Here is a 23,559-nt window from a genome sequence, read left to right on the forward strand (position 1 = left end):
TTCCAGACCATATGTCATGAATAGACTGGAGTACAAACCAACATCTCTTGCTCTGTTGGTACAGATCCCAACAGAAAACATTGCTACAGCTGTGACTTTCTCTCTGTACAGTTTTTAGTGCCAGTATAAAAATACTGTACTGCAACGATGGGTGTACCCTTGGTATTGTACAACCTGAAGCATAACTTGAATTTATACCATTTAAACATGGAACCACTGAATCATCCAATACAGTTAGCTACCTTTTTTTCCCCCTAAATTTATTTAATATACCCTTTCTTCACTCCTCCTAGATTAGGATGTTTCCCAATAAGTCTAAATGATGCACTTTACTGGCATATTTTCTCACTTACAGAATTGAATACCTGTTAAGAATTTCACTGGATTTTTTCTATCTCCCTGAATGAACACACAGCCTTCTTCCTCCCAGCCCCAATACCACTTTTTTACATTAATCCATCTTCCCATTACAGTTCTAATTATATGCTTTTAAGGCTGTCTTAGTCTTACATGGCATGGTTTCAAACACCACAGAAATAATTCTTAATTATCCTAAAATGTGATGCGAACAGCAATTTGGTTGCCAAACACAGGAAGAGACCAGCCCATCTGCTGGTTTGTAGTATCACTTCAGTCCTGTGAAATGTAGATAACATGCGAATGATATCACGTGTATAAAAAGTGCATTATCATCCTTTTGAATACACTGGCATCCTTCTTTCTTTCTAGAATGCTCCTGCCATTCATATTAACTTTTAATGATTTTATTCAACTCTTGAAAGAATGAACAAATAATGACATTTCAAAATTTTAACAAGAAAGGTATTTTCCCCCAAGACATGATAACTTGCTTTTTGGTTGTTGTTTAAAACATTTTTCCTCACTGTATATTTTCATTCCTCTCACTGGACAGCCACAAAAACAGCTGCTTCACCACACAGCACTAGTGAATGGACAGAGAGCATTTTTAAAGACAGATACTTTTGGGGCATACTTATAACTAACAGAAAAAAATATTTTCATATGTCAGCAAACTCTGTATAGAAAAGTCCCTTCCCATTCTTTCAACAAAGGTGTCCATGCTTTTATCTAGGCAAAAGTAAAAACTTTTCTCTGTTCTCTTTCACAACAAAAAATTCAGAAGGAAGTGTATTAATATATTTTTACTTTTACATTCCTGATAATTTGATTCCTTAATAGTAGAACATCCAGGTTTTACTGATTTTACTGGCTGTTGTGACTATCTTTACTAACTAGAAAGTATTTAAGAAGAAATAAGGAATATTTTAACATTCATCCAATACTGTATAGGGGATTCATTAAAAAAAGTTTTTATACGGATATAAGAAATAATAAAGGCCATATCTGAAATAAAGAGGAAGACAGATTAAGAAATAACATAAATAATGTAAATACAATATTGTAATTCAACAAGCTTCTAGTCTCCAGAGACAGCACCAGCTGCACACCAAGCTTAAGGTGTTTACCCTAATGATAGTAACATAAAAACACATGCTTTTTTCAGACCTTCATGTTCTTAGAATATTAACCTCTAATGTGATGCCTTTAAGTAGGTCAGTCTCAATACACTGACACTCACTTTCAGTGCTGGATTGACTCAGCCAGAATAGCATCAGTGATAAAAATATTATATCTATTTCGGCCAATGTGAATGTCTGCCATGGGCAACTCACCTTTTAGCAATTACCAGCGGAAGTAGAGGTTTTAACAATAGTCACTAGATGATAGAGAACTGCATTTTGTAATTGCACTGGGCAAGTACAATATGGCCAGAACAGGTGTTAGCTTAATTTTCCTCATCTGTACCTGCTAGCTAGGATTACCTTTGCACACTCATTCGATGTGGTCGTTCAGGGAAATCAGTGCAGATGGTGTGTCACTGTGTGCACTTGGCAAAGATGCCTACAGCTAGAAGCCACTGTCTCCAGTCAGTATAGAAATTTAGTATAGACTACTACTAGAGTCTAACTTAAAATTATCTGTGGGAATAACCTCAGCACATGAGGAAAAAACAATGAACAAAACACATCTTAATTCAGAAGTAAAATGAAAAAAAATGAAAATATAAAGTCTAAGGGTTGTCTCCTTGAATTTTATATACTGTGGTCTTACACATGTATGTTGTTATATTTTTATCCCATTCCTAGTCAATACATATTGTTTTGTACCAGAACTAGTACATCACTTTTCAGTGAATTTTTGGCCAATATTCTTAAAAATAAATTGATATCGGTACTCTTCTAGTTCAGAAAATATAAAAAATATTACTTAATATTTATTAACACAAGAGGTGTGATTTGTACTAAAAACAAAGTATAATACAATAAACTTCAGAAAACGGGAGGAAAAACATGGTAAGTGAAATAGGTAAGTAAGGGATTTTTTTCATTTCCATTTCATTTGGAACTGCTATATTTTATACTTTGTAAAATACCAGTTTTAATGAATGACTGGCAGTATGTTAGCTTTTCATTTAAATTTTGTAGTGACTAGGAAAGCATTTCATTTTGTTGGTTTCTTTTTTTCTGATTTGTAATATTCTGTTACTCCAGCTACTTTGAGTATGTGCTAATACAAATGCCTTAAAAATGTGACAGGGCCAAAGAATTGCCACTGAAATGATGGAAGACTGATGGAAAGTATAAGAAAATTATGGTTATTTTCCTACTGAAAGTGTTGTTGAAACACATATTGCTGAGGCTTTTTCAGTTTGTTTTGTTACAATGGTCTCAAAAATAATGTTTTTTCATTAAGCTGTTTTCATTTTAGCTATTTTGAGGCATATCTAGTTTTTCTTCCATGACCCAATACTGAATCATGCTCTTACGATCCATTTTATAGAATGATTTTTGAATATGATGAGATTTTTTTTCCTGACTTTTAAGTAATATTTTATAAGAGATGAGAACTAATGAAACCTATTGATAAAGCTAAACTGATAAACATAACAGTCAATAAAGAACACTCACCTACTGTCAGTTGTCCAGTTAACTGTCCCATGTGATTTCTTGCATTCAGTGTTACATTTCTGTCAGACTGTAAGACCAGTGGGCTATCCTGGGAAACATGTATGGGACAATAAATGAGAGAACAAAAATGGAGGTAAAATTAAGTTAGAACTTAATATAAACACGCATGCTGAGAGGGAAGTTAGGTCAAGTATAATAGCCATTTTTAATAATTTCATTAAATATTTTACAAGTCAAATTTTTATATTTAAGGATACCAAGAATACTATTTTAAACTTGAAATCTTTGTGTATACAATCCCTGCTTCAGAAATCAGATTTGAACTAGATTTATTTAATTTGGGTTTTAATTTCCTGTTAATATTACTAAGCTCGTAATTCAAAAAACCTTAATGCAAGCCTGTTTCACTAACCTTTCCCATATAATGTTAACTTATGTTTCTCTAACTACATAACCAACACTATATTGTATTATTGTATTAATCTGTACAATTTATAATACTTGCATTGCACTTACTAAAACCTTACAAAGACAGAGATGCTTTGCTTTGAAGATAAAGAGAATTGTTACTCATAAAAAAAACAATGAGAGCACTGGAAGGTGAGATCTTGTAACAGAGAACCCTGATCCACTTACAGGTACTATTCAGGATCAAATTGATACAGCAAGGAGACAAACACTTTATGTAAAATACAGTCTTAACCATCTTGGAGTCAGTTGGCAGGATGATACCTGGTTCTCAGCATCCAACTAGGTTTGAGCTTTTGAGAAATGTTTGCATATATAGGTAAGCTCATCCTGTGTTCAAAGCCAGAATAAACAATCTCAAAAAGAATTGGATTTTGCTTCTCTAAGAATGAGGAACCAGATGCAGACCTCCAGAGGAAGTGCAGATGCACAGTAAAGAGGAAGAGCTTCAACACAGAGCCAAGAGAAACAGCCTAAAAATAAAAAGAGCAAGCTCACCAATCATGCTCTCACTGGAGTGAGGTGAGTGCATGAGAGAAGGAAAAAAGTATTGTGAAAAAAGGATTGTGACTGCTGCTGCAGAGAGGCCCTCTTCTCCCCAGAATCACTTGATACCACACTGTTCTTTCCCTGAAGCTTGCAGAGAGACCATGTGTACTTTAATGCTGCTGGCAGTTTGCTAGCACTCAGTATGCTTATGTGTGTTTATCCAACAGCATGAAGACATCTGACAGAAACAGCTGGGGATGTGACTTCCGTAGGAATGACTAAGAGCTAGGAAGATATTTGGGAAATTTATTATATACTTGTTATATTCTTATATTCTTCCCCCGGCATCCATTATTGGTTATCCGTGGACTGAGCATACAAGGTTAAAAAGACCTTGTCCGTGTGTCTCTCAATATCTTCTTGCTGTTCTTGAATTTTTTTAGGTGAGAAGCAAAGGGTGTAAGGAGATATGAAGATTTATTTTTACCTGAATGATGCATTAAGTTTTCACTAAAATATTCTGTACTTTACAATCCTTTCCTTTGAATACAGAGCCTTCCTGTACAAGAAACATTCTTCCCGGTTGTTTTTACTATGATTATTAACTTTAAATGATAATCTGTTCCCTGGGAAGTCTGAAATGATTCTAAGCTAATTTCAAGGAGTTCAGGTGTGTTTAATCTCTCACTGGACTATGCAATGACCTCTCTAACATCCTGCCAATTAGCTCTGCTTCACAGATTCTGGCAGATGAAAGGGACTGTTTAGCTTGTCCATCTTTCTAGATAAAAGGATATAATTATCAGTGAGACACTGTGTTCAATTTTACTAGTTTGAGCTAAACATGTGATGCAATCAAGGGAGCTTCTGGCAACAAAAGCAGCTGTTAAGGACCTTTTTCTCACCACTTGATTTCCACTTTCCTTATGGTCCTTTGAAAATCATTAGTCCAGGCAACTGCTGCTCTGGGAAAGGCAGTTGTCCTAACAGGCATCTGCAAGGCCAAAGGCTTTTAGGGAGCTCTTTTCACTTTTGTTTAGTCACTTTTGGGTGAAAAGTCTTCTCAGTTAGAATAATCTTATCCTTAGCAAGGTAGGATACTGCCATGTCTATTTTTGCCAGTTCAGCGAAGGTTTGGGAACTTACGCTCCCAAAGAGTGTTCACAGTCTGATCTGAAGGTTTCTTTCCTTTCACCATAGGAAAAAACACAAACTCAGGCTAAAATCTGCCTCTTAGGTTCTAATTTTAAAAAAAGAACCTTGGATATCAAATTCTGAAACACAGGATAATGAAAAATTAGGTGAGCCAAGCCTTCTTTCTTCTTCTTTTCTTGTCTTATATAATAGATAAAATAAGGGCTGAAGAAGTTAAGGACTTAAATCCATATTCCTCACTTTCTGGATGAAAAATATAGAGCAGAAAGCTTAAATTCTGGACAAAATCAAATGCAGCAGCAAAATTCCTATCAATTTAAGTAGTCCAACATTTCATCAATATTGTTTACCTGCACTTTATTTTATGCAGGAAGTGCCTAAAAACAGAGGTTCAAGGAATTCAAAAATAGTCTGCTCAGAGGAACTAGACACTCAGAGAAGACTTAGTTGAAATCTATGGAATTATTGATTTGTAAGAAGAGTATAAAGTGCAATGAATATCACTCATAGGAATACAAACATATCTAAAGCATAAAAATACTGGATAATTTTCTCCCTCCATGACCAGACCTGTTACTCTTGATGCAAACTTCAGCTTACAATGATTTGTGATGCCATTTCAAAAATTATACTGTAGATAACAAAACCCAACAATGTAAGAATATTCTTACAGTTACATAGAGCTTTAATAATGTCAATATGGTTACAAACTAAAAAATTACAGGCGGATACTGTCAGGGCCATGAGGGCTCTACCAGCCCTTACTGCCCCTAGCCAACTTCCCTGGAGGGACCCATTTCAGTCCAGCCCCATCTGAACCACTTCTGATAAATTTGTGCTACTTGTCTCCCCTCACTGTTTAAGGAGCATTCATCTCTCTCTGCTTCCTGACATATATGAGGAGCTCAAGAATGACCTGATGTTCATAATACTGGGTGAGATGACTCTTTTTATAAGCCCCAAAGCATTACAACTTCAGGATTAAAGGTAAATCAGATTAAAATGTTACAACAGTTACTTCTTATCTGAAACAGATTTACAGCTAGGATTCATAAAAGTAAAAACAAACTAAATAATTTAGGGGATATTTTCAGAGAGCTTTCTGAAATTTTAATCCAGTTATAAATACAATGAAAATTTGAGGGAAAAAAGTTTTTTTTTTTAATTTTTGTATTTGTTTGGATTGGAGTTTTTTGAGTAAGAATCACAGTTCAGTAATAAATATCAACTTTTGTTCTTAGAATTAGATGAACATATTATTGTAAGTATATGAAAGACTGATAGATTTCTTCATAAAAATATTTTACCAAAAAATGTTCCACATGAGCAATCAGAGCAAATTTTTTTTTTCAGCTGGTTCAATTATTTTTAACATATTTTGGAAAAATTTCATGCATTTTGCACAGCATTCAAATAGGCAATCCCAACTAACTATCTCAGTTTTGAAGAGTCTTTCCAAAACGAACCTTTTAAGTTAGAAACACTTTAAATGGAGCAATTTAATTCCAGTTAGTTTAATAAAAAACGTTGGTTTACTTTAGGTAAAATGGTACACTGTATAATTAAATATAATCCCAGATTTATGCTAAGAACACGGACAATTATGATAATACCTCCAACTTTGATACTCAGGAACAGTTACCAATATGTCTACATTGTTATAGTGCCAGCAGCCGGTCTTTATTATTTGACTTCTCTGCTTAGGCAAGTGTAACACTTCATATCTCAAGACTTCTATGTGGTGTCATGCATATCTAAAAAGTAATGCAATAAGCAGGTAGGACTCGAGCTCTGCCACACTATCTGCTGGCAGTTTGTAAGAGAATGTAATGCTATATATTCTTTTATTTGAACCTATCCCCAGTATGGGCAGCTAAAATAATTATGGCAGAACGTTTCTTTATGGGATGCTTCTCAAACATATCCTGATACACTAGTGACTCAGAATGACCACTGCAACACCAAGGTACCTTTACAGAAAAAAGAAAAAAGAATCAGTATTCTGATTAAAACCAAGTAAAGTTTGGTTTGCTGAGAAACTCACCATTACCAGATTTTAAGAAATACAGAGAATATGTTTCCCTGCTGCTGCAGGGCACCACAGTTTGTCTGTTGCGTTAGAGATTCATGCTGTGGGTGCCACTGAACAAGCTGATTGTCTGCATCTGGTCAATGACCCCAAGAGAAGAATAAAAATATGTGAGTTATCTGACCACACCACAGGATAGGAACTGAATGAGAAATGAAATGAGAACTGAAAGCAATAGAAAGTACTTAATACTCAGGTCAGTGTAGCCGACCAAGGGAGTCAAAGGACAGATAAGCAGATGTGCATTGACTACAGGGGCAACTGCAGTTAAGGCAAATGAGAGACAAAAAAGTGTGAAGAATATCTTGGAGGAATTAAGTGCAAAAAGTTTAGAAGAAGGAAATGAAAGACACAGTGTCAGTCAAGAAGGGTAGAAAGCAGAGCAAAGAAGATGTGAGGGGATAGAAAAAACATTCCTTAGAGGTTATCCATTGTCCAGAACCAGAACATCAGCACGTTTTACCAACATACCTTGTAAATGGGGAGCAATGGAAGATAAAGCTACAGAGACTAAAAAAACCCACATATTTGTAGGGCTTGGAGTCTTGGAAAGAGACTTTCCGTCATTAAGGTTATTACTTGCTGTAAACAAACATGAAGAAATTTGCATTAGGAAAGATAAGAAAGAAAAAGACCTACAAATGAAAGCAATTGCTGAATGCTTGAGTACTTAAAAAATTGAAGGCTCCATTAAAACTGTTGGAAGTTTGTATGAGTTTGGAACTGTTAAAACACAAATTAAAGAAAACTATTCTTCATCAGAATATTCTCATATTTTTTCTAAGAATATTTCCAATATTCTGTTATATCTATATCTACCAATACTCAGTATTTCTAAGAATGTTCTCTAAAAATTCCCAAGAATCTTCCCAAGGTGTTAGGACATCAAGAACCCCAACACAAATATATTTCAAATAGGGAGAAATGAATATAATTTATTGCCTGAGTTATTCCTGGGCAATTCTGAGCTGAAGAGTTTACAAGAGTTTTGGTCCAATTTAATTAGATATTTTTACCTATTTTCTGTATCCCTGCTTTCCCAAAACAAAGTTTCACATCATGTTTTAGTGTTCCTCCTGTCTAATTGTCCTTTCAAACCTGAAAGTCACTATTTAATTACACTTAAAATCACAAATCTGATTGAAATTTTTCAGTAAAGATATTTGGACTTGTGCTTTAAGGAAACATTCCAGAGATCTTAAAATTTTGACCAAATGTTACTAAAATTCTGTATTTCTTCACATAAAATTTACATACTAAGAAGGTTTGGAAAAGTATTCAAGTTAACTAATAGGTCAATGCATTTCATTCATCCATGTCCAGACTGATTTGAATATGATTGCCATAAAACACATGCAGGGGAAAAAAAAAAAAAATCAGATGTTTTATGTAACACACTGGCAAAATGTGTAGCAGATTTGGCTTCATGTCAAAACTAACTTGGTAAAAATACCCTAAATAACGACATAGAGCCACATCACCAGTGACATGCAAATGCTGCTTTTTTTTCAAGTCAGAGGGCAATGTACCTCACCTAATTGACCCACCAAAGAAATAAAAAGTGTGGAAGAAAGGTAAACAAGACACAATCAAATAGCTTGAAGCAAACAAAACACCCTAGTTGATACTCAAGGTGATAAAGTTTCAAGAAACATACTTTCTAGATAAGTCTTTTTTCAAGGATGGTCTCTTGATTCCCAGCCTTTACTCTATGTCAGACTTGTTATAAGCTAAAGGCAATCATAGATTGCCAGATTCCTGACACACCAAATCTGAACCCAAACACAGCTACACCTACCAAACTAGTAGGGATGTACCCAAAAAGAACTATACACAGAGTTCCTAGAAGCCATAAGAACAATGATCACAGCCATGACCTCCAGACAGAAATAACCTACTTGTTTTACTTCCTTGTATAATGCACCATGAAATTTTTATTTTGGAAGAATTCAATCATCCATAGAAAAATTTAATGATAAAGCAGAAGTAGATATTTAAGTAGCAGACAAAAGACATGAATTTTGTGGAATTGATTTACACATAACATTTAAAATTGGATTTAGATATAAACATCCCAACTAAAAATAAACCAACACTACAAATGTACCTGGAGGAAGCTTGTTAGTTGCCCAAAGCTCACTACTTAGTCATTAAACTTGTGATACAACAAATAAAACTGTATATCACTAAACTGCAAAGCCCCCCAAAACATTAATGGAGACAAATGTAGAAAAACAATGTAAGTCTTCAAATCTGAAGCAAAAACATTAAGGGTGGATTCATTCTACTTCACTCCTTTCAAACCTGCCAAAGTTCTTGTGGTGTGGGTGTATAAGTTATTGAAAGGACTTCTGTCATTTAAGCTGTGCTCAATGGTAACCAACAATTAATTATGTTATTTTCAGTCTTGGAAAGCTGAAAGGCTTTCAGTTCTTGTTTGTATGGAAGTGTTGACACAATACCATCACAGTGAAACAGGACTGTCTTTCCCATGCTGTTTTAACTTAAACTGCTACAACATGAAATATAGCAACAATTAACACCAGGAAGAAGATGTAGATATAGGAAAATTTATATAAATCAAAGTATATTCATGCTTTTAAAACCTATTTCCCACCACTCCCTGTTGAGCTAGAATTTCTTGAATTTATTTTAGATTAAGTAGCTGAAGGAAAAAAAACAAAACCCACCAAAAATCCCCAACAATATACTGTAGTGAGTGATCAGAAAACTTGGATATTTGTAAATATTTTACAAGATTTCTTGTTTCTGAGATGCTTGTGACAGAGGAAAGTGTGTCAACACCTGCTCAGTTTATGTATGTCAAGATTTATACATCAATTTTACTCAGCAATAAATGAAAAAAACTGATAAAATTGAAAGAAATAGTTAAAAAAGCTTTTTTCATTATATTTATCCATTTCTATGGAAAATCTGAAATAAGAGTTCTGAAAAACATGAACTTTTCAGCAGATCAATAGGTTCTGGGTTCCATTTTTGTGGTGCCTTGCAGACATACAGTGATGGACTACATGCAAATAATGTTTCCATCAGCAGTTTTTATTTCACTATGATTTCTTTGACAGATCTTTTCAAATTCTAAAGCTGAAGAAGAATAAACAAATTCTAAAGAAACTTTAGGGAACAAAGTAAAATTTTAAAAATGTGTAAATTGTAGCAGAAATCTGGAATGAAGCTTAGAGCTCAGAAAAAGCAAAATAGAAAGACTTGCTTTTAAACAAAAAGTATTAGAAAGTCTATTAAATGCACAATAAAATGAATATGTTAAATTAAAACATAAGACAAAAAAAGCAAGCTGATTAAACTTTATTCAGAAGGTTTATTTTAGGTAACTTATTTTATAATAGGTAATATTAAACCTATTATTTTATAGAATTATTCTATAGGTGGCAACTTATCTGACTAAATGATAGCACTAGTATTAGCAGCAGCTTCAACAGCAAAAAATCAGAAAGAGTTATCTGTATTTTTTATTTCTTCATGTAGCCATCTTAGTTTCTACAATGTTTGTATTTCCTGATAAGCCTTCCTTCAAGCAGAATCACTCCCTGCTGGATCCTAATTACCTTGGCAAAGTCTTCTCCATTGCTAGTTCTCTCTACTGTTCCTGTGTTAAATAACCAGAAGCAAACATCTCAAATGAACTTTGAAATGCTTAGCGAGCAGAGGGGATATTATTATTATTACTTTACTGGGTCTTCTCCTGTATGCACCCATTGCCTATTACAATTGTTAGGCTGCGTTATTGCACTTACATTGAGACAAGAACTATCAATTATATGGATGTTTAGCATAAGGTACAACAAAGCTTTGATCAAGGCATCAAAAGGAATGAGTAAGAATGGAAACTACAGGAATTACAGATAATTCACTGATTTTCTGTTTCTAACCAGAAAAGGAAGATCAAAGAAGGTGTAACTTCCCCTAATAAAGACTGGAAAACTGCTAACAATGGATGAGAAGGCTGAAAAGTCCTGAGGGTTATGTAGTTGCCAAACCTCGCTCAATGATATTTAAAATGTCAAGGCAGTCAGGTGAAGTCACAGGTGTCTGCAAAAAGGGAAACACCTATTTTTGAAAAGGGTAGAAATGAGGACCCTGGGAACTACTGACCTGTCAGCCTCATATCTGTGCCTGGGAAGATCATGGAACAGATCCTCGTAGAAGTGGTGCCAAGGCTCATGGAGAACAGGGAGGTGATGAGGTACAGCCAGCACAGTTTCACAAAGGGCAAGTCCTCCTTGACCAAACTAGAGGCCTTCTCTGATGGAGTGATTACAAGGGTCAAAAGTGACAAGGGAAGGGCCATAGATGTCATTTATCTCTAGTTCTGCAATGCCTTTGACACAGTCTTTCAAAACGTCTTTCTTTCTAAACTGAAGAAAGATGGATTTGATAAGTAGAATTTTCAGTGGAACAAGAATAAGGAGTTTGTTGGATGATCACATCCAAAGGGTGCTGGTCAACAGCTCTTCACAGACATTAGTGAAATGTTTCATTCTGGGGTCTGTATGGGGACCAGCATTGTTCAATGTCTTCATCAATGACAAAGGGGTTGACTGAAGCCTCAGCAAATTTGCAGATGCCCCCACGCTGAGTGGTGTGATTGACACATCTAGAGGATAGGATGACATCCAGAGGGACCTGGGCATGCTTGAAAAAGGGGGCCCATGGGAATCTCACACAATTTAACACACCCAAATGCAAGGTGTGGCACCTGGGTCAGCACAAACCCTGGGTATCAACACAGGCTGAGGATGAACAGACCCAGAGCAGTCCGGTCGAGAGGGACTTGGGGGTGCTGGTGGGTGTGAGGCTGGACATGACCCAGCCATGGGCAATCACAGCCCAGACAGCCAAAGGTGTCCTGGGCTCCATCCAAAGCAGCGTGGGAGTGGCCGCAGGGTGAGGGAGGGGATTCTGCCCCTCTGCTCTGGTGCGACCCCACCTGAAACACAGATCCAACTCTGGGGTCCCCAACACAGGAAGGACATTGACCTCATGGAATGACTCAAGAGGAGGCCACCAAGACGACGAGAGGGAGCACCTCTCCTATGTGGAATGGATAAAAGAATTGGTGTTTTTCAGCCTGAAGAAGAGGTGGCTTTGGGGTTACCTAATTGCAGCCTTCCAGTAATTGAAGAGAGCCTACAAGAAAGATGGAGAGGGAGTTTTGATATGGGTATGTAGGGACAGGAAAAGGGGAAATGGCTTCAAACTGAGAGAGAGTAATTTTAGACTATATATTAGGAAGAAACTCTTTACTATCAGTGGTGAAGCACTGGTACAGGTTGCCCAGAGAAGTTGCAGATGCCCCAGCCCTGGAAGTTTTCAAGGCCAGGTTGACTGAGGCTTTGGGCAACCTGGTTTGGTGGAAGGGGCAACCCCATGGCATGGGGGTTGGAACTAGATGATCATGAACTTGCCAGGACTGAAATCTTCAACATTGTTGCAAAGGTCTCAGCATCTATTTTACCAGCTCCTAAGCAAGAAATTCAGTCCAAACTTGTCTGTGCAAAAATTTTTTCATGAAAGAAACTTCTGTGGTGTTATTGAGAAAATTCAGTTTTGACTGTCCAGCTAGAAGAATCAGATAGCTTTCCGCATGGTCTGTAAAAGAACAGAAGCTAATTTTTAGCTGTTTTAATTATGGAACCATTACTTACACCTTTCCATGCTCCCTGCAGACAGTCACAGTCTTCTTTTCAGGACCACTGGTACTTGCATCCCTGATGTATCCTATCTTCTCATAAGAAAGGATCTGTCTCATGATTTCTTATAATTTTCTCTTGATCATTAAGCTTCTGTCAGAGTCTGTCCAAGGATGTGATATGCCTCACAACTGTCTCCAATGACTGAGGACTGAGACCCCAGATTCTGAAAGGAGGCCCTGGCCTGGCTGAGGTGGAACACTTGCCAAGCCTCGGAGGACTGGCATGCATCTCCATGAAAACGGAATGCAAGAACAATGGCACAATGGACTGAGCCCAGGCTACCTGTCCGAACTGGTCTGTCCCTACTGGAGGTATGGTTTGCAGCTTGTTCCTGAGCATTCAACCTTTACACAGGTACTTCCTGCTTTGGCTCTGTGCCCCTCGCTTTGGTTACCTATAAAAACCCTGGAGACCCCCGCTAACTTTTGTGATCACCCCACTGGAGAAGATCGCGTCTATAGGCATCTTTACGCCTCTAGGACTCTTCCCTCCACATTGGTAGCTATAATCTCCTTCCCCTCTTTCTCTCTCTTTCTTACTATTCTTTATTTCTCTCCCCACGATCACATTTGTTGGCACTAAATAAAGGTGCATTTTTGATTGAGTAAACTGATTTGTCCCCTGCTGTGTCTTTTGCGCTCTGAGATCCTTAAAACGAACCATCAGGTTCCCCGCTTGTATTTGCGGACCCTGACAGCTTCCCTAGGTGATAATGGACAATAAATTTTTTTTTTCCTCCTCCTTTCTTTGCTACACACCATTCCTGATTCTGTGGTTAGGGCTGCTCTGAATTTCCCTGGAGAAAATGACATCTGCTGACAATTTCCCACCTGAGGAAGCAGAGTGTGGTTTTCTCAAATTGAAAGACAACCATAAAATTCTCTGTTAACAAACACTGTTGACATTAAAAGGAATGAAGGGGTTTCAGACCTTTGATTGGTACAGCATTCTCAATTTTTGAAGTATGCAAACAGCTAATGAGCAAGACAGAGCAGTCTTTGCTTTCCAATTCTCCAGGTAGACCAATAACAAGATCTCAATCTTATTATTTTTCAACAAAATATGCATTTTTTATCACCATAGGGTATGAACAATCAATAGAAAATGCTACATTATCTTGAAAACAACAAGTAGAAGAGAGTATTTTAAGATTAAAAACACCAAATATCTGCTACATATCAAGTATTCACCCTCAGTCCTGATATATCAACATCTAGAATGTGACCTTGAAAAGTTTTATCTCAGGGTTTGCTGTTCAATATTCTTTAACCTTGCAAAATATTTAGTAAGTAGCTTTGACATTAGTTTGACACAAACTTGGCCAATATGTGTGCTCAGAATTTGTTTCACGTCTCCTCTAAAACTTGTTCTCTTTGGAAAGGAGATATTCTTCCCCACATTTATTGTAGGACATATCTAGGTGGTTCAATAAATTGCCTTTCTGTTACGAATTTTGCCTTGAGACTTGACAAACACAGACTAAAACAAGTCACCATACATGTTCTGAAGGTCAAAATTGAGGAAATAAAATTCCGTAGAAAGGATTATGGTTAAGGGAAGGACGTGGCACATGCCCCTTCAAGGAAGCATATTATTTCCCAGTGGGAACTGCACTATTGTCAACTTTTCCATTGAGATAATTGCCACTTTTTAATAACACAGATCTTTTCCAAAGGATATAATTAACAGTCTGACTTTCATTTCATCTCTGTAGCTATTCAGAATTTATTTCTTTTTCAGTAACTGGGTAATTTTTTCCACACCAAACACTTTTCACTGCAGATTTTAAAATACTGAGGAAAACTTCTCTCCACTAACAAAGACTACATCAAATAGAGCTTCACAACTGCAGTTTTTCACAGATAACATTTAGACTAAAGCATGAGAAATTCCATGGACCTGGATCACTTCTGCAACCTGCAGAATTAATCAATAGAGTCCTAAAGGCTGAATTCTTTTTAAATTCAAGATCACGGAGCAATATGAGAAATTAAAAATGGAAGTATTTCCTTAGCAACAGTTTTAAACTGCCAAAAAGATCTCATTCTGGCTTACATTAGTGTTTGAGTATTTCTCATGCTTCTGCATATACAAAGCAGTGCATACAGCATGTTGCAGCAGCCCTCTCATTAAAGAGTAGAAATGAGCCGAGGTACAGACTTCTTGTTTATCACAGCATGAAAAGGGTCCTGGTTTATACCTCTTTACAGCTCAGTCATCCTGACTCCAACTACTCACTGACTCTTGCTGCAGCAAGCTCCTGCCACAGGTTTCCCTTTGCAGCCTCTGACTGCTGGGTATTTCCTGCTAAACTATGACTGCATGTGTTAGTTTGCAGACCCTGAATGCAGGCGTTTACCTAGCCAGACTGTGGCGGCAGGTTCCAACAACAGGCTCTGACTGCAGACCCAGACTGACCTCAGAGGAAGGATTCTCTCCCCTCAATATCCTACTTCATCATTCTCTCCTTGATGCTCCTCCTCCATGATGATCCTCCCCTTACCCCTCCTTTATCTCACTCAGCATTGTTGGATATTGCTGTTATTCATCAGGGGCGAGGCTGAATTGGGTAATTAACACAATTCTTACTTATCGGGGTGAGGTCACCTGTGTTCCCTTCTCCTACAACAGCATACCAGAAATTGAGAATGCTTTCTGCTTTTTTTTCTTCACTGTTGGCACAACAGTAGTTTTAACATTGTATGTTGTGCTTCAGGCAGCTAGTCAAGTTGTCCTAAATGTAAAGACATCGAACAGTTCCAGGTGATTCTGTATCAGAATTTTAGAGTTATTGACACTACAAATCATTATAGTTAACTTTCCATTGTAATCTTATAATATTATTCTATGAAGTTATAAATTTATTTTACTATGTAAAATATTTCCAGTTCACTTTAGTTAGTTTCATTGAGACTTTAGATACTAATTTGGTTTTCCCCATGTTTATCCTAATTGGCAATGAAAAAAGGTCTGGCTTGTGCTTTCAGCTCTGACTTTTGAAACAAGGTAATGAACAAAATTGAAACTTGGTTAGTACGTCTCATAGAATGGTTCCTGTAAAGCATAAAGCCTTTGGTTAAGAACTGTCAAAGTGTTTAAATATATGAAAATTATGTCAAAGTTGTCCAAATGTACTCTAAAATCTGTATATGTAACATTTTTATAATAAATTTAAAAAGAAATTAACAGTGAACTTTTAACAGAAATTCTTGAGGACCCTAAGAAACACATCTAACCATTTCCTTCTTCCTTGAATTTTGTCCGGCCTTCTAGGATTCTGGAGCTTTATGCACATTTAAAACCACTGTGATTTTAAATATTTTACTCTTAAAATCAATCTAAATTAAGAAATTTTGTCATAAGAAATTAGTTTATATTGAACTAAACAAAGACACTGTTCAGTCTACTAATTAACATTTTAATAAATATTAAAATTTATTAAATTCCTACTCAGTCTTATAATTAAGTCAATATATCTTCCTATTTGGTTCTAAATGGCAATGAAAATAATTTACTAGTTTGTCATATAATGAGGTTTAATTTTGTTAACCTCTTTTTAACACTAAAAGAAACAAACATTTCTATCAGCTGATCTATAGTTTTAGAACTAATTCTACCAGGCTTTCTCAGATCTCAACTGTAAGTAACAAAATTGAATATTTGGTGTAGGGAAGTGGCTTAGTGACTCCTTTCAACAAAGATTACTGATGCAAATGACCAGTCATTCTTCAGGATTTTAAGGACAATATATACATAAAGGAAGGTGCTACAGAGATAATAATAAAGTTTGGAGAAGTCCTCAGAAGTTTAAAAGATAATTAAAAACATATACTAGCATCTCCTTGCAGCGCGTCCAGCGATGTAAGACTGAATTTTCAGATTCTTCCAGACCACATAAGAATAATGAAGGAAATACTGGTTTACTTTCTCTCAGTATACAGTTTTGTTTTTTCCTTCTTGGCTAAGGAAAAGCATTTATGCCATCTCTCAAATGAACTGGCTTACCAAAGAATGTAAACAGACAATAACAAAAAATAGAATTTAGATTGTTTATTGAGACAATTTAAAACCACAGCTCACATAAACTCATTGAACCGATAGAGGTAAAATGGAAGTAGTGGCTAGGGTTGACCAACTTGGAGTAGCTAAAAGCAGACTTAAACTATGAGCATAGAGATGTATTTCTGTGCCAAAGGACCTAATGTGCGACTGTGCTATAGTCTTCCAATATTTATATAATTTCCATCCAAGTGATTTATGGCCAAGTGAGAGAAACTACATCAGAACTTCTGCAGAATATGACCATGCATTTGTTGTCACATTCATTAAGAATTTAAACCAGCTTCAGACAGTAAGTATTTAAAGTTGAAGAGACCAACAAGAATCGATTTGAAGGGTTCCAGTTTTCCTTCAGATTAAAACATACAATATTAATTATCTCAGTCAAAATTCCTTCTTTTATACATTTTGACATTTATAGTTATGTCCTCATAGACTCTAAAAATCCAATTTCATTAAAAAATAATTTTTAACTAATGAATTGCAATGACTTTTGTGTTAAATTGCAGCACATTCTTTATAAGATAAACTATGCCATCAGTGAACCTTGGTCCTCTGGGACTCTAATATATTTGTAAATGTTCTGAACTGGTAACTGTCAGTGTGATGATTCCTCTCCTGAAGAGGATGTTTCTTTTGTTTTTACTTTATCCTTTTTGCCATGGGAATTATGTAGATGATTGGCACATGGAGTACAGGAGATTGCCAGCCAAAAAACTGGAAAGTCATTTCAAGTCAAGTTTTGTAACTAATTCTCACGCTACTGTTAAATATTCTTCCCCGTAAAAAAAAATATCATGAAACATTTATTTGGAAGAACAGGTTTCCCATCATTGGCAAACTTAAAATCTTTTAAAGAAAATCCAAGCTAAGTTATGTAGTATTTCAATACAGTATTTCATTTTTTTTCTTTAATCAGACTTGATCTTCCATTTGTCAATGCCATGGATGAGAGGGAGAAAGGTTAAGTGCATTATTTCAAGAATAAAAGAAAATATTGTCTGATAAAACGTCAATTTAAAAAAAAGTCAGCTTATTTTAGATGTATTTGTGCTAACCTATAAACTTTATATATGAAAATTTGAATTATTATATTTTCAGCCTCTGAAAATGCTATATTTATATTATATTTTAAATTTATTAACCTTTAACCCAGTGTGGTAAGTTTTCAGCAAGTAATGGAAAAAATTCTGAATCTATAACTGATATGATGGATGAATTAACTTTCACCAGAAGACCTTTGAATAAAATAATGAATGTATAACCATGCATGTATCTTGAAAATTGTTTTGGTTCCACTAATACTACGCCAATAATTCTACATGACATACTCCAATATTAGCTTGATATACTGAAAAAAACTTTCTTTTCAATTCCCTTGTTTAATAACTTAATTAAAAATCAAATTTGATCAAACAGTTTTTGAATTTTTATTTCAGTCGGTGTATCTCAAACTGCCATGGCCCGGGGTGAGATCGAGGTGTACAGGGACTCCCAAGGTTCAGGAGCTTCATCATGACCCTTGGTAGCCAGCCAGGAGAGGAGGGCCAGTGCTGGGAACAACCAAAGGAGATTTAAATGTCTCCAGAGTATGCAGGCAACCAGGAGCACAGAAACCAGGAGTTAGGCAAATGGGCGTGGCACATCAGCAAGGGCATGGCACAGCAGTTTGCATGGCAGTTCCTCCTTCTATGGCCCTGTGCTCTCCATGTCTCCATGAATGACTTGGACACAAGACCTGAATGGATTCTAAGTATGTTTGCAGACAATACAAAACTGTGAGGAGTTGTTGACTCCCCTGAGGGCAGGGAGACCCTGCAAAGAGACCAAAACAAATTAGAGGATTGGGGAATCACCAACCATATGAAGTTAAACAAAGAATGGATTCTGCAGCTGGGTAATCCTGGATGTATGTACTGGGGAATGAGATGTTGGAGAGCAGAGATGTGAAAAGAGACTTGGGGGTTCTGGTCAATGGCAAGCTGAACATGAATCAGCAGTGCCCTGGCAGCCAGGAGGGCCAACCCTGTCCTGGGGTGCATCAGGCACATCATCACCAGCTGGGCAAGGGAGGGGATATTCCCACTCTGCTCTGCACTGGGGCAGCCTCACCTTGAGTGCTGGGGGCGGTTTTGGGTGGCACAATATAAGAAAGATATTAAGCTATTGGAGAGAGCTCAAAGGAGGACAACTGGGATGGGGAAGGGCCTTGAGGAGAAGCCATGCGAGGAACAGGTGAGATCACTTGTTTTGTTCAGTCTGGAGAAGAGGAGACTGAGAGGAGACATTGTAGTCTTCAAATTCCTCTTGAGGAGAAGAGGAGGGGCAGGCACAGATTTCCTATCTGTGGTGACAGTGACAGGACCTGGGGGAATGGCATGAAGCTGTGTCAGGGTATTTTTAAGTTGGATATCAAAAAAAGGTTCTTTACAGAGAGGATGTTTGAGCACTGGAAAAGGCTCTGCAGTGAAGTGGTCACATCATCAAGCCTGACAGAGTTCAAGAAGTGTTTGGAAAATACTTTTGGCCACATGGTGTGAATCTTGGGGATGGTCCCGAGCAGGGTCAGGAGCTGGACCCGATGATCCTTGTAAGTCCCTTCCAACTCAGCATATTCTGTCATTCTGTGATTAATAGTGCTAACAATTATGAAATGCAATGCTTTCATCTATCTATAATAACAACCCCCCAAATGTAGAACAATACATCAAATGGGGGAAAATCGCAAGACGATCAGTTTTACTTCATCATACTAATATTAGCTAGTGGATTTTTTTCCAACCGATAAAATTAAAAAAGCTATAATGAAACACAGTTGCATTTCCCAATTTCCTGAGCTTGAATTTCATAATTTTTTTCCTGCACAGACATCAGCAAATAGACCTATGTCAGCCAAAGGCTGTGTATGCTAGTCATATATCAGTTTCTTTTTTGAGACTCTAGCATAAAACAGTATTTTAACAGTGTGCTCTTTCTAGGTCAGCACTTCTGAAGTGTCAAAGATCCTGAGGGAAAAGAATTTTAGTTTGGAAAAAAATCTACCCTGAGTCAGCATCTGTGTGGTTTACAGCTTGAAAAGCTCAGGCAAAATTTTTACAAGAGAATGCAAAAGACAAGAAATAACCTATAATATCATCCATATTTTATGTCTCATGGTTATACAAAAGGAATCACAGCAATAGAAGACTAGTTCAAATTTGTATAAAGGGAAATGGAGATTGTCAAAATATATGATATTCTGTGTATAGACAGAGTTCTATACTAGCTTCATTTTCATACAAAATCAGGAAGGAGACATTCAGTTTCCTTATCTTTACCTGGATATATATTTTATATATCAAGTTGATAAAAAATATTCAATATCAGCTACCAAAATCAGGAAGGCTGTATTTTCAAAACAGCATTTTGCCAACAAAATAGAAACAAATTCTCAGATATAAAATTCCCAGCAGTAAAAATAAAAAGCAGACTAATAAAACACTCTTCCATATAATTGTCTCCCATGTTGCTTTGATACCATGCTTCTTTTAAATGCCCTAGCTAATTCCTCAACAAGCAGTCAGGAAGAGAGTTACAGCTTTTAAACTTGCATTTATTCAGGAGTACAACTCCTTTTTACGTCACGTGTACACAGTAATACAGGTGCTTATAGCCCTGACTCCCTTTCCAAGGAATCATTAAAAGCAACCACTTCTTCCCTTGCTCAGGCAACTGGACTTCCTACTGCTGAAGGGTAAGGAGGGACAGATGAAATTTGGCCGACTTTCATGCCAGGGTGAAGTCAAGAACAGAGAAGACCAAAACCTGAGACCTGGGAATCGAATCCCACAACACACTTTTCCATCATCTTTTTCTCCTGACAAACTGAACTGCAAGGTTGTACCACATGTTTCAAGGACAGGTTCTCAAATTTGTTCCAGATTCCCATGGAATTTCTTCCCAATTTGACTCTTGAGGAAACATATGATTTATACAGCTTGGCACCTTTTCCACAGGGGCTTTATAAATACCACATATATCAAATAATCTGTCCATTTTTACACACTTAATCTTTCTTTCATGAGACTAAGCTACCAATTCCTATGAGGTGGGCAGAAATCTTGCTAAAGAACTTCTTTAGTGAAGTACTTCATGGTCTTGGAAGACCCCTTCTACTTAGCCAAAAATTATTTATTTTCTAAGATGACTTTCTCTGGTTCATCCAGTTTTTAAAACAATGTTCAATACTCCCAGTTCAATATTAACACTTTAGGATGTCATTTTCATTAAGGGTAAAGAAAGAAAAATTAATTAATGCACACAATGAAGTTCACAGCAAGAGAGTCAGAAAAGAGTATGGAATCTCTAATGCTATCCATAACACAAATATATTTCCCAGGGTTTTTTTGCTTTTTGTTTTTTTTACACAGAAGATTGAATTCTTTTGTTTTCCCCATGCTTTATTCCTTTCAGACATAATTTTCATGTTTTTTCACTATCTGAGGTGCTACACTGAAAATAATCCACTTCAGCATTATCAGGATGTAACAGATTTTAGTAGATATTAATGCAACAGACTGAATCTGAGATGATTTTAAAACAGATTTGTACATGTGAAGAGGACTGATATTTATCTCTGTGGGAAATTTACCTTCTTCTGTACAACTGTCTTGCATGAACAGTTTCAGCCTTTGCTTTAACTTTCTAAGAAGATGCAATAAACACCACAGCCACCTTTTAAGGTTGAAATGTGTCTCTTGCTGTGTCATAACTTTTTTTCCCTAATGTATTATATAATACATCTACCAGATCTTTTATTAATAGAGACCCATTTGGAGTCGTTCAGTTGTACCATGCTACCAGTAATTCATGATATTTGAAGGCTCTACTAAAGCCCTTGAATTGAATTAGGGATAAACTTTCTTCAAGTGTTGTAGGGGAATTATAAACACAATGTAAATTTCACAGAATTTAAAAGTAAAATCAAGTTCTGTATAGTGTGATTAATTTTGAGGATCCCCTCCAGAAAATGTAAGTAATCAATTTCTTAGTGTTAATGACAGTGGATTACAAAAGTTTAATTTAATTTTCAATTTTAGATAGTTTTAATGACAAATCCAGTCACAAGTGATAGACTGCTAACAGCAAAAAAGGCTTTTGAAAGTCTTTCATTCAGTTCTTTGACATAGATTAGATCACAATGCATTATCTCTGGAAGTGGAGACACTGGCTTTGCTGTTAAAGAATAAAGGCACACACATCAGTCAGTCACTAGTTGACTTTGTGATGCAGATGCTTTATCAACCAAAGGCTGTTTTCTGCTCAAGTATTACCCAGGAATTCTAGGAGGTGTAAATAGCTAGTAACAGTTGTAGAAAGACAGGTGCTAGAGTTGACATAAATTTCTTTATGCTGCTTCAGATATAGTGACCTTGTATGAACTTAGGGTTCACTGTCCCAGTTATTTCTGATGGTCTCTGCTTACTACAAAATGACACTTCAGTATCTGTACATGGCAATGATATATCTGTACTGTCTATACTTTGCTGACACCTAAAATGAGGAAATATTTTTTGACATAAAACTGCAATTACAAGATAGATGGTAAAATCTGAATCTTTCAAACTTTCCAAAACAAAGTCAAGCAAAACAGAAAAAACAGCAGTATTTTTTTTTTCCATTTTGTCATGATAGTATCAAAGAACCAAAGCCCAGTGCTCTCAAACAGCTGGTGAGAAACTTGGTGAAATTTGTCTAGTTGAACTGTGTGCTGGATATCTGTGACTCTCCCATACCACTAAGTGATTTTTGGAGAAGGACCAAATTCACAATATAAATATGTGTTCTTTATGATTTATTGCCTGAAAACATTAAATTACCCTAAAATTCTTCATTAATTAGTTCAGAAAAGTGTCAGTATAATGTTTAGTTTATTATCGAGATTAAAAAAACCCAGGTTGGTTTCAAATAATAATAGTAAGTAAAAATCAGCAGGGAACACTGGTGTATCATTAGGAACCAACCCATGAAACAGAGATTTGGGGGGAAGAAACCTAGATTCATAATTTGAAACAAGAAAAGAGTTAAAACTGCAACCAAATATTAACTCAGTGAATGACTAACAGTTCAGCATATTAGCCAATGGCCATATTTTAGCTCATTTACAACTTTCAGGCAACAATAAGGAGAAAATAAATATTTATGCTTAAAACAGAGGAGTCAAGTATTTTAGAAAAATGGCAGGGTGAATAAGGCTATAGACACACATACATGGATTTAAGCGAAATCAAGACAAATCCCAGAACTTCTGGCGACTTCTACCACAGCCTTTTTGGCTGCATCTATGCTGCCTTTAAGAGCCATTCCAACAAGGGCACATAAATGTGTCTATCTATCCTGTCAATGTTTCAAGCTCCTACTATTCCCATAGGCTTCATAGTTCATATGGACCCCCTTTGGAACTCTCTGAGGCAAGCTCTTCCTCCATTTGTCTCTGAAATATAATGGTTAAATATAAAGAACTCTGCCTCACTCCTGGCTTACTGAAGATTGCTTAAAATTGCTGGCATTTTGCTAAGTGTCAGGGCTTGCAGAA

At 36.3% G+C, this 23,559-nt stretch overlaps 1 protein-coding gene across 7 annotated transcripts in view; it reads right to left on the minus strand.

The window, feature by feature from the left end:
- The window catches only part of SGCZ (sarcoglycan zeta), a 253,826-nt gene that overhangs the window by 60,198 nt on the left and 170,069 nt on the right, over positions 1 to 23,559 (minus strand). For all 7 annotated transcript variants that reach the window (XM_066185802.1, XM_066185805.1, XM_066185801.1 and 4 more), the window contains one exon: positions 2,991 to 3,078. In XM_066185802.1, the coding sequence (XP_066041899.1) occupies positions 2,991 to 3,078 (88 nt within the window). The remainder of the gene's footprint in view (positions 1 to 2,990; positions 3,079 to 23,559) is intronic.

This window comes from Chamaea fasciata, unplaced genomic scaffold, assembly GCF_029207755.1.
Source record: "Chamaea fasciata isolate MVZ Bird 193981 ecotype frontalis unplaced genomic scaffold, bChaFas1.0.hap1 SCAF_6, whole genome shotgun sequence".
Taxonomy (NCBI): domain Eukaryota; kingdom Metazoa; phylum Chordata; class Aves; order Passeriformes; family Sylviidae; genus Chamaea; species Chamaea fasciata.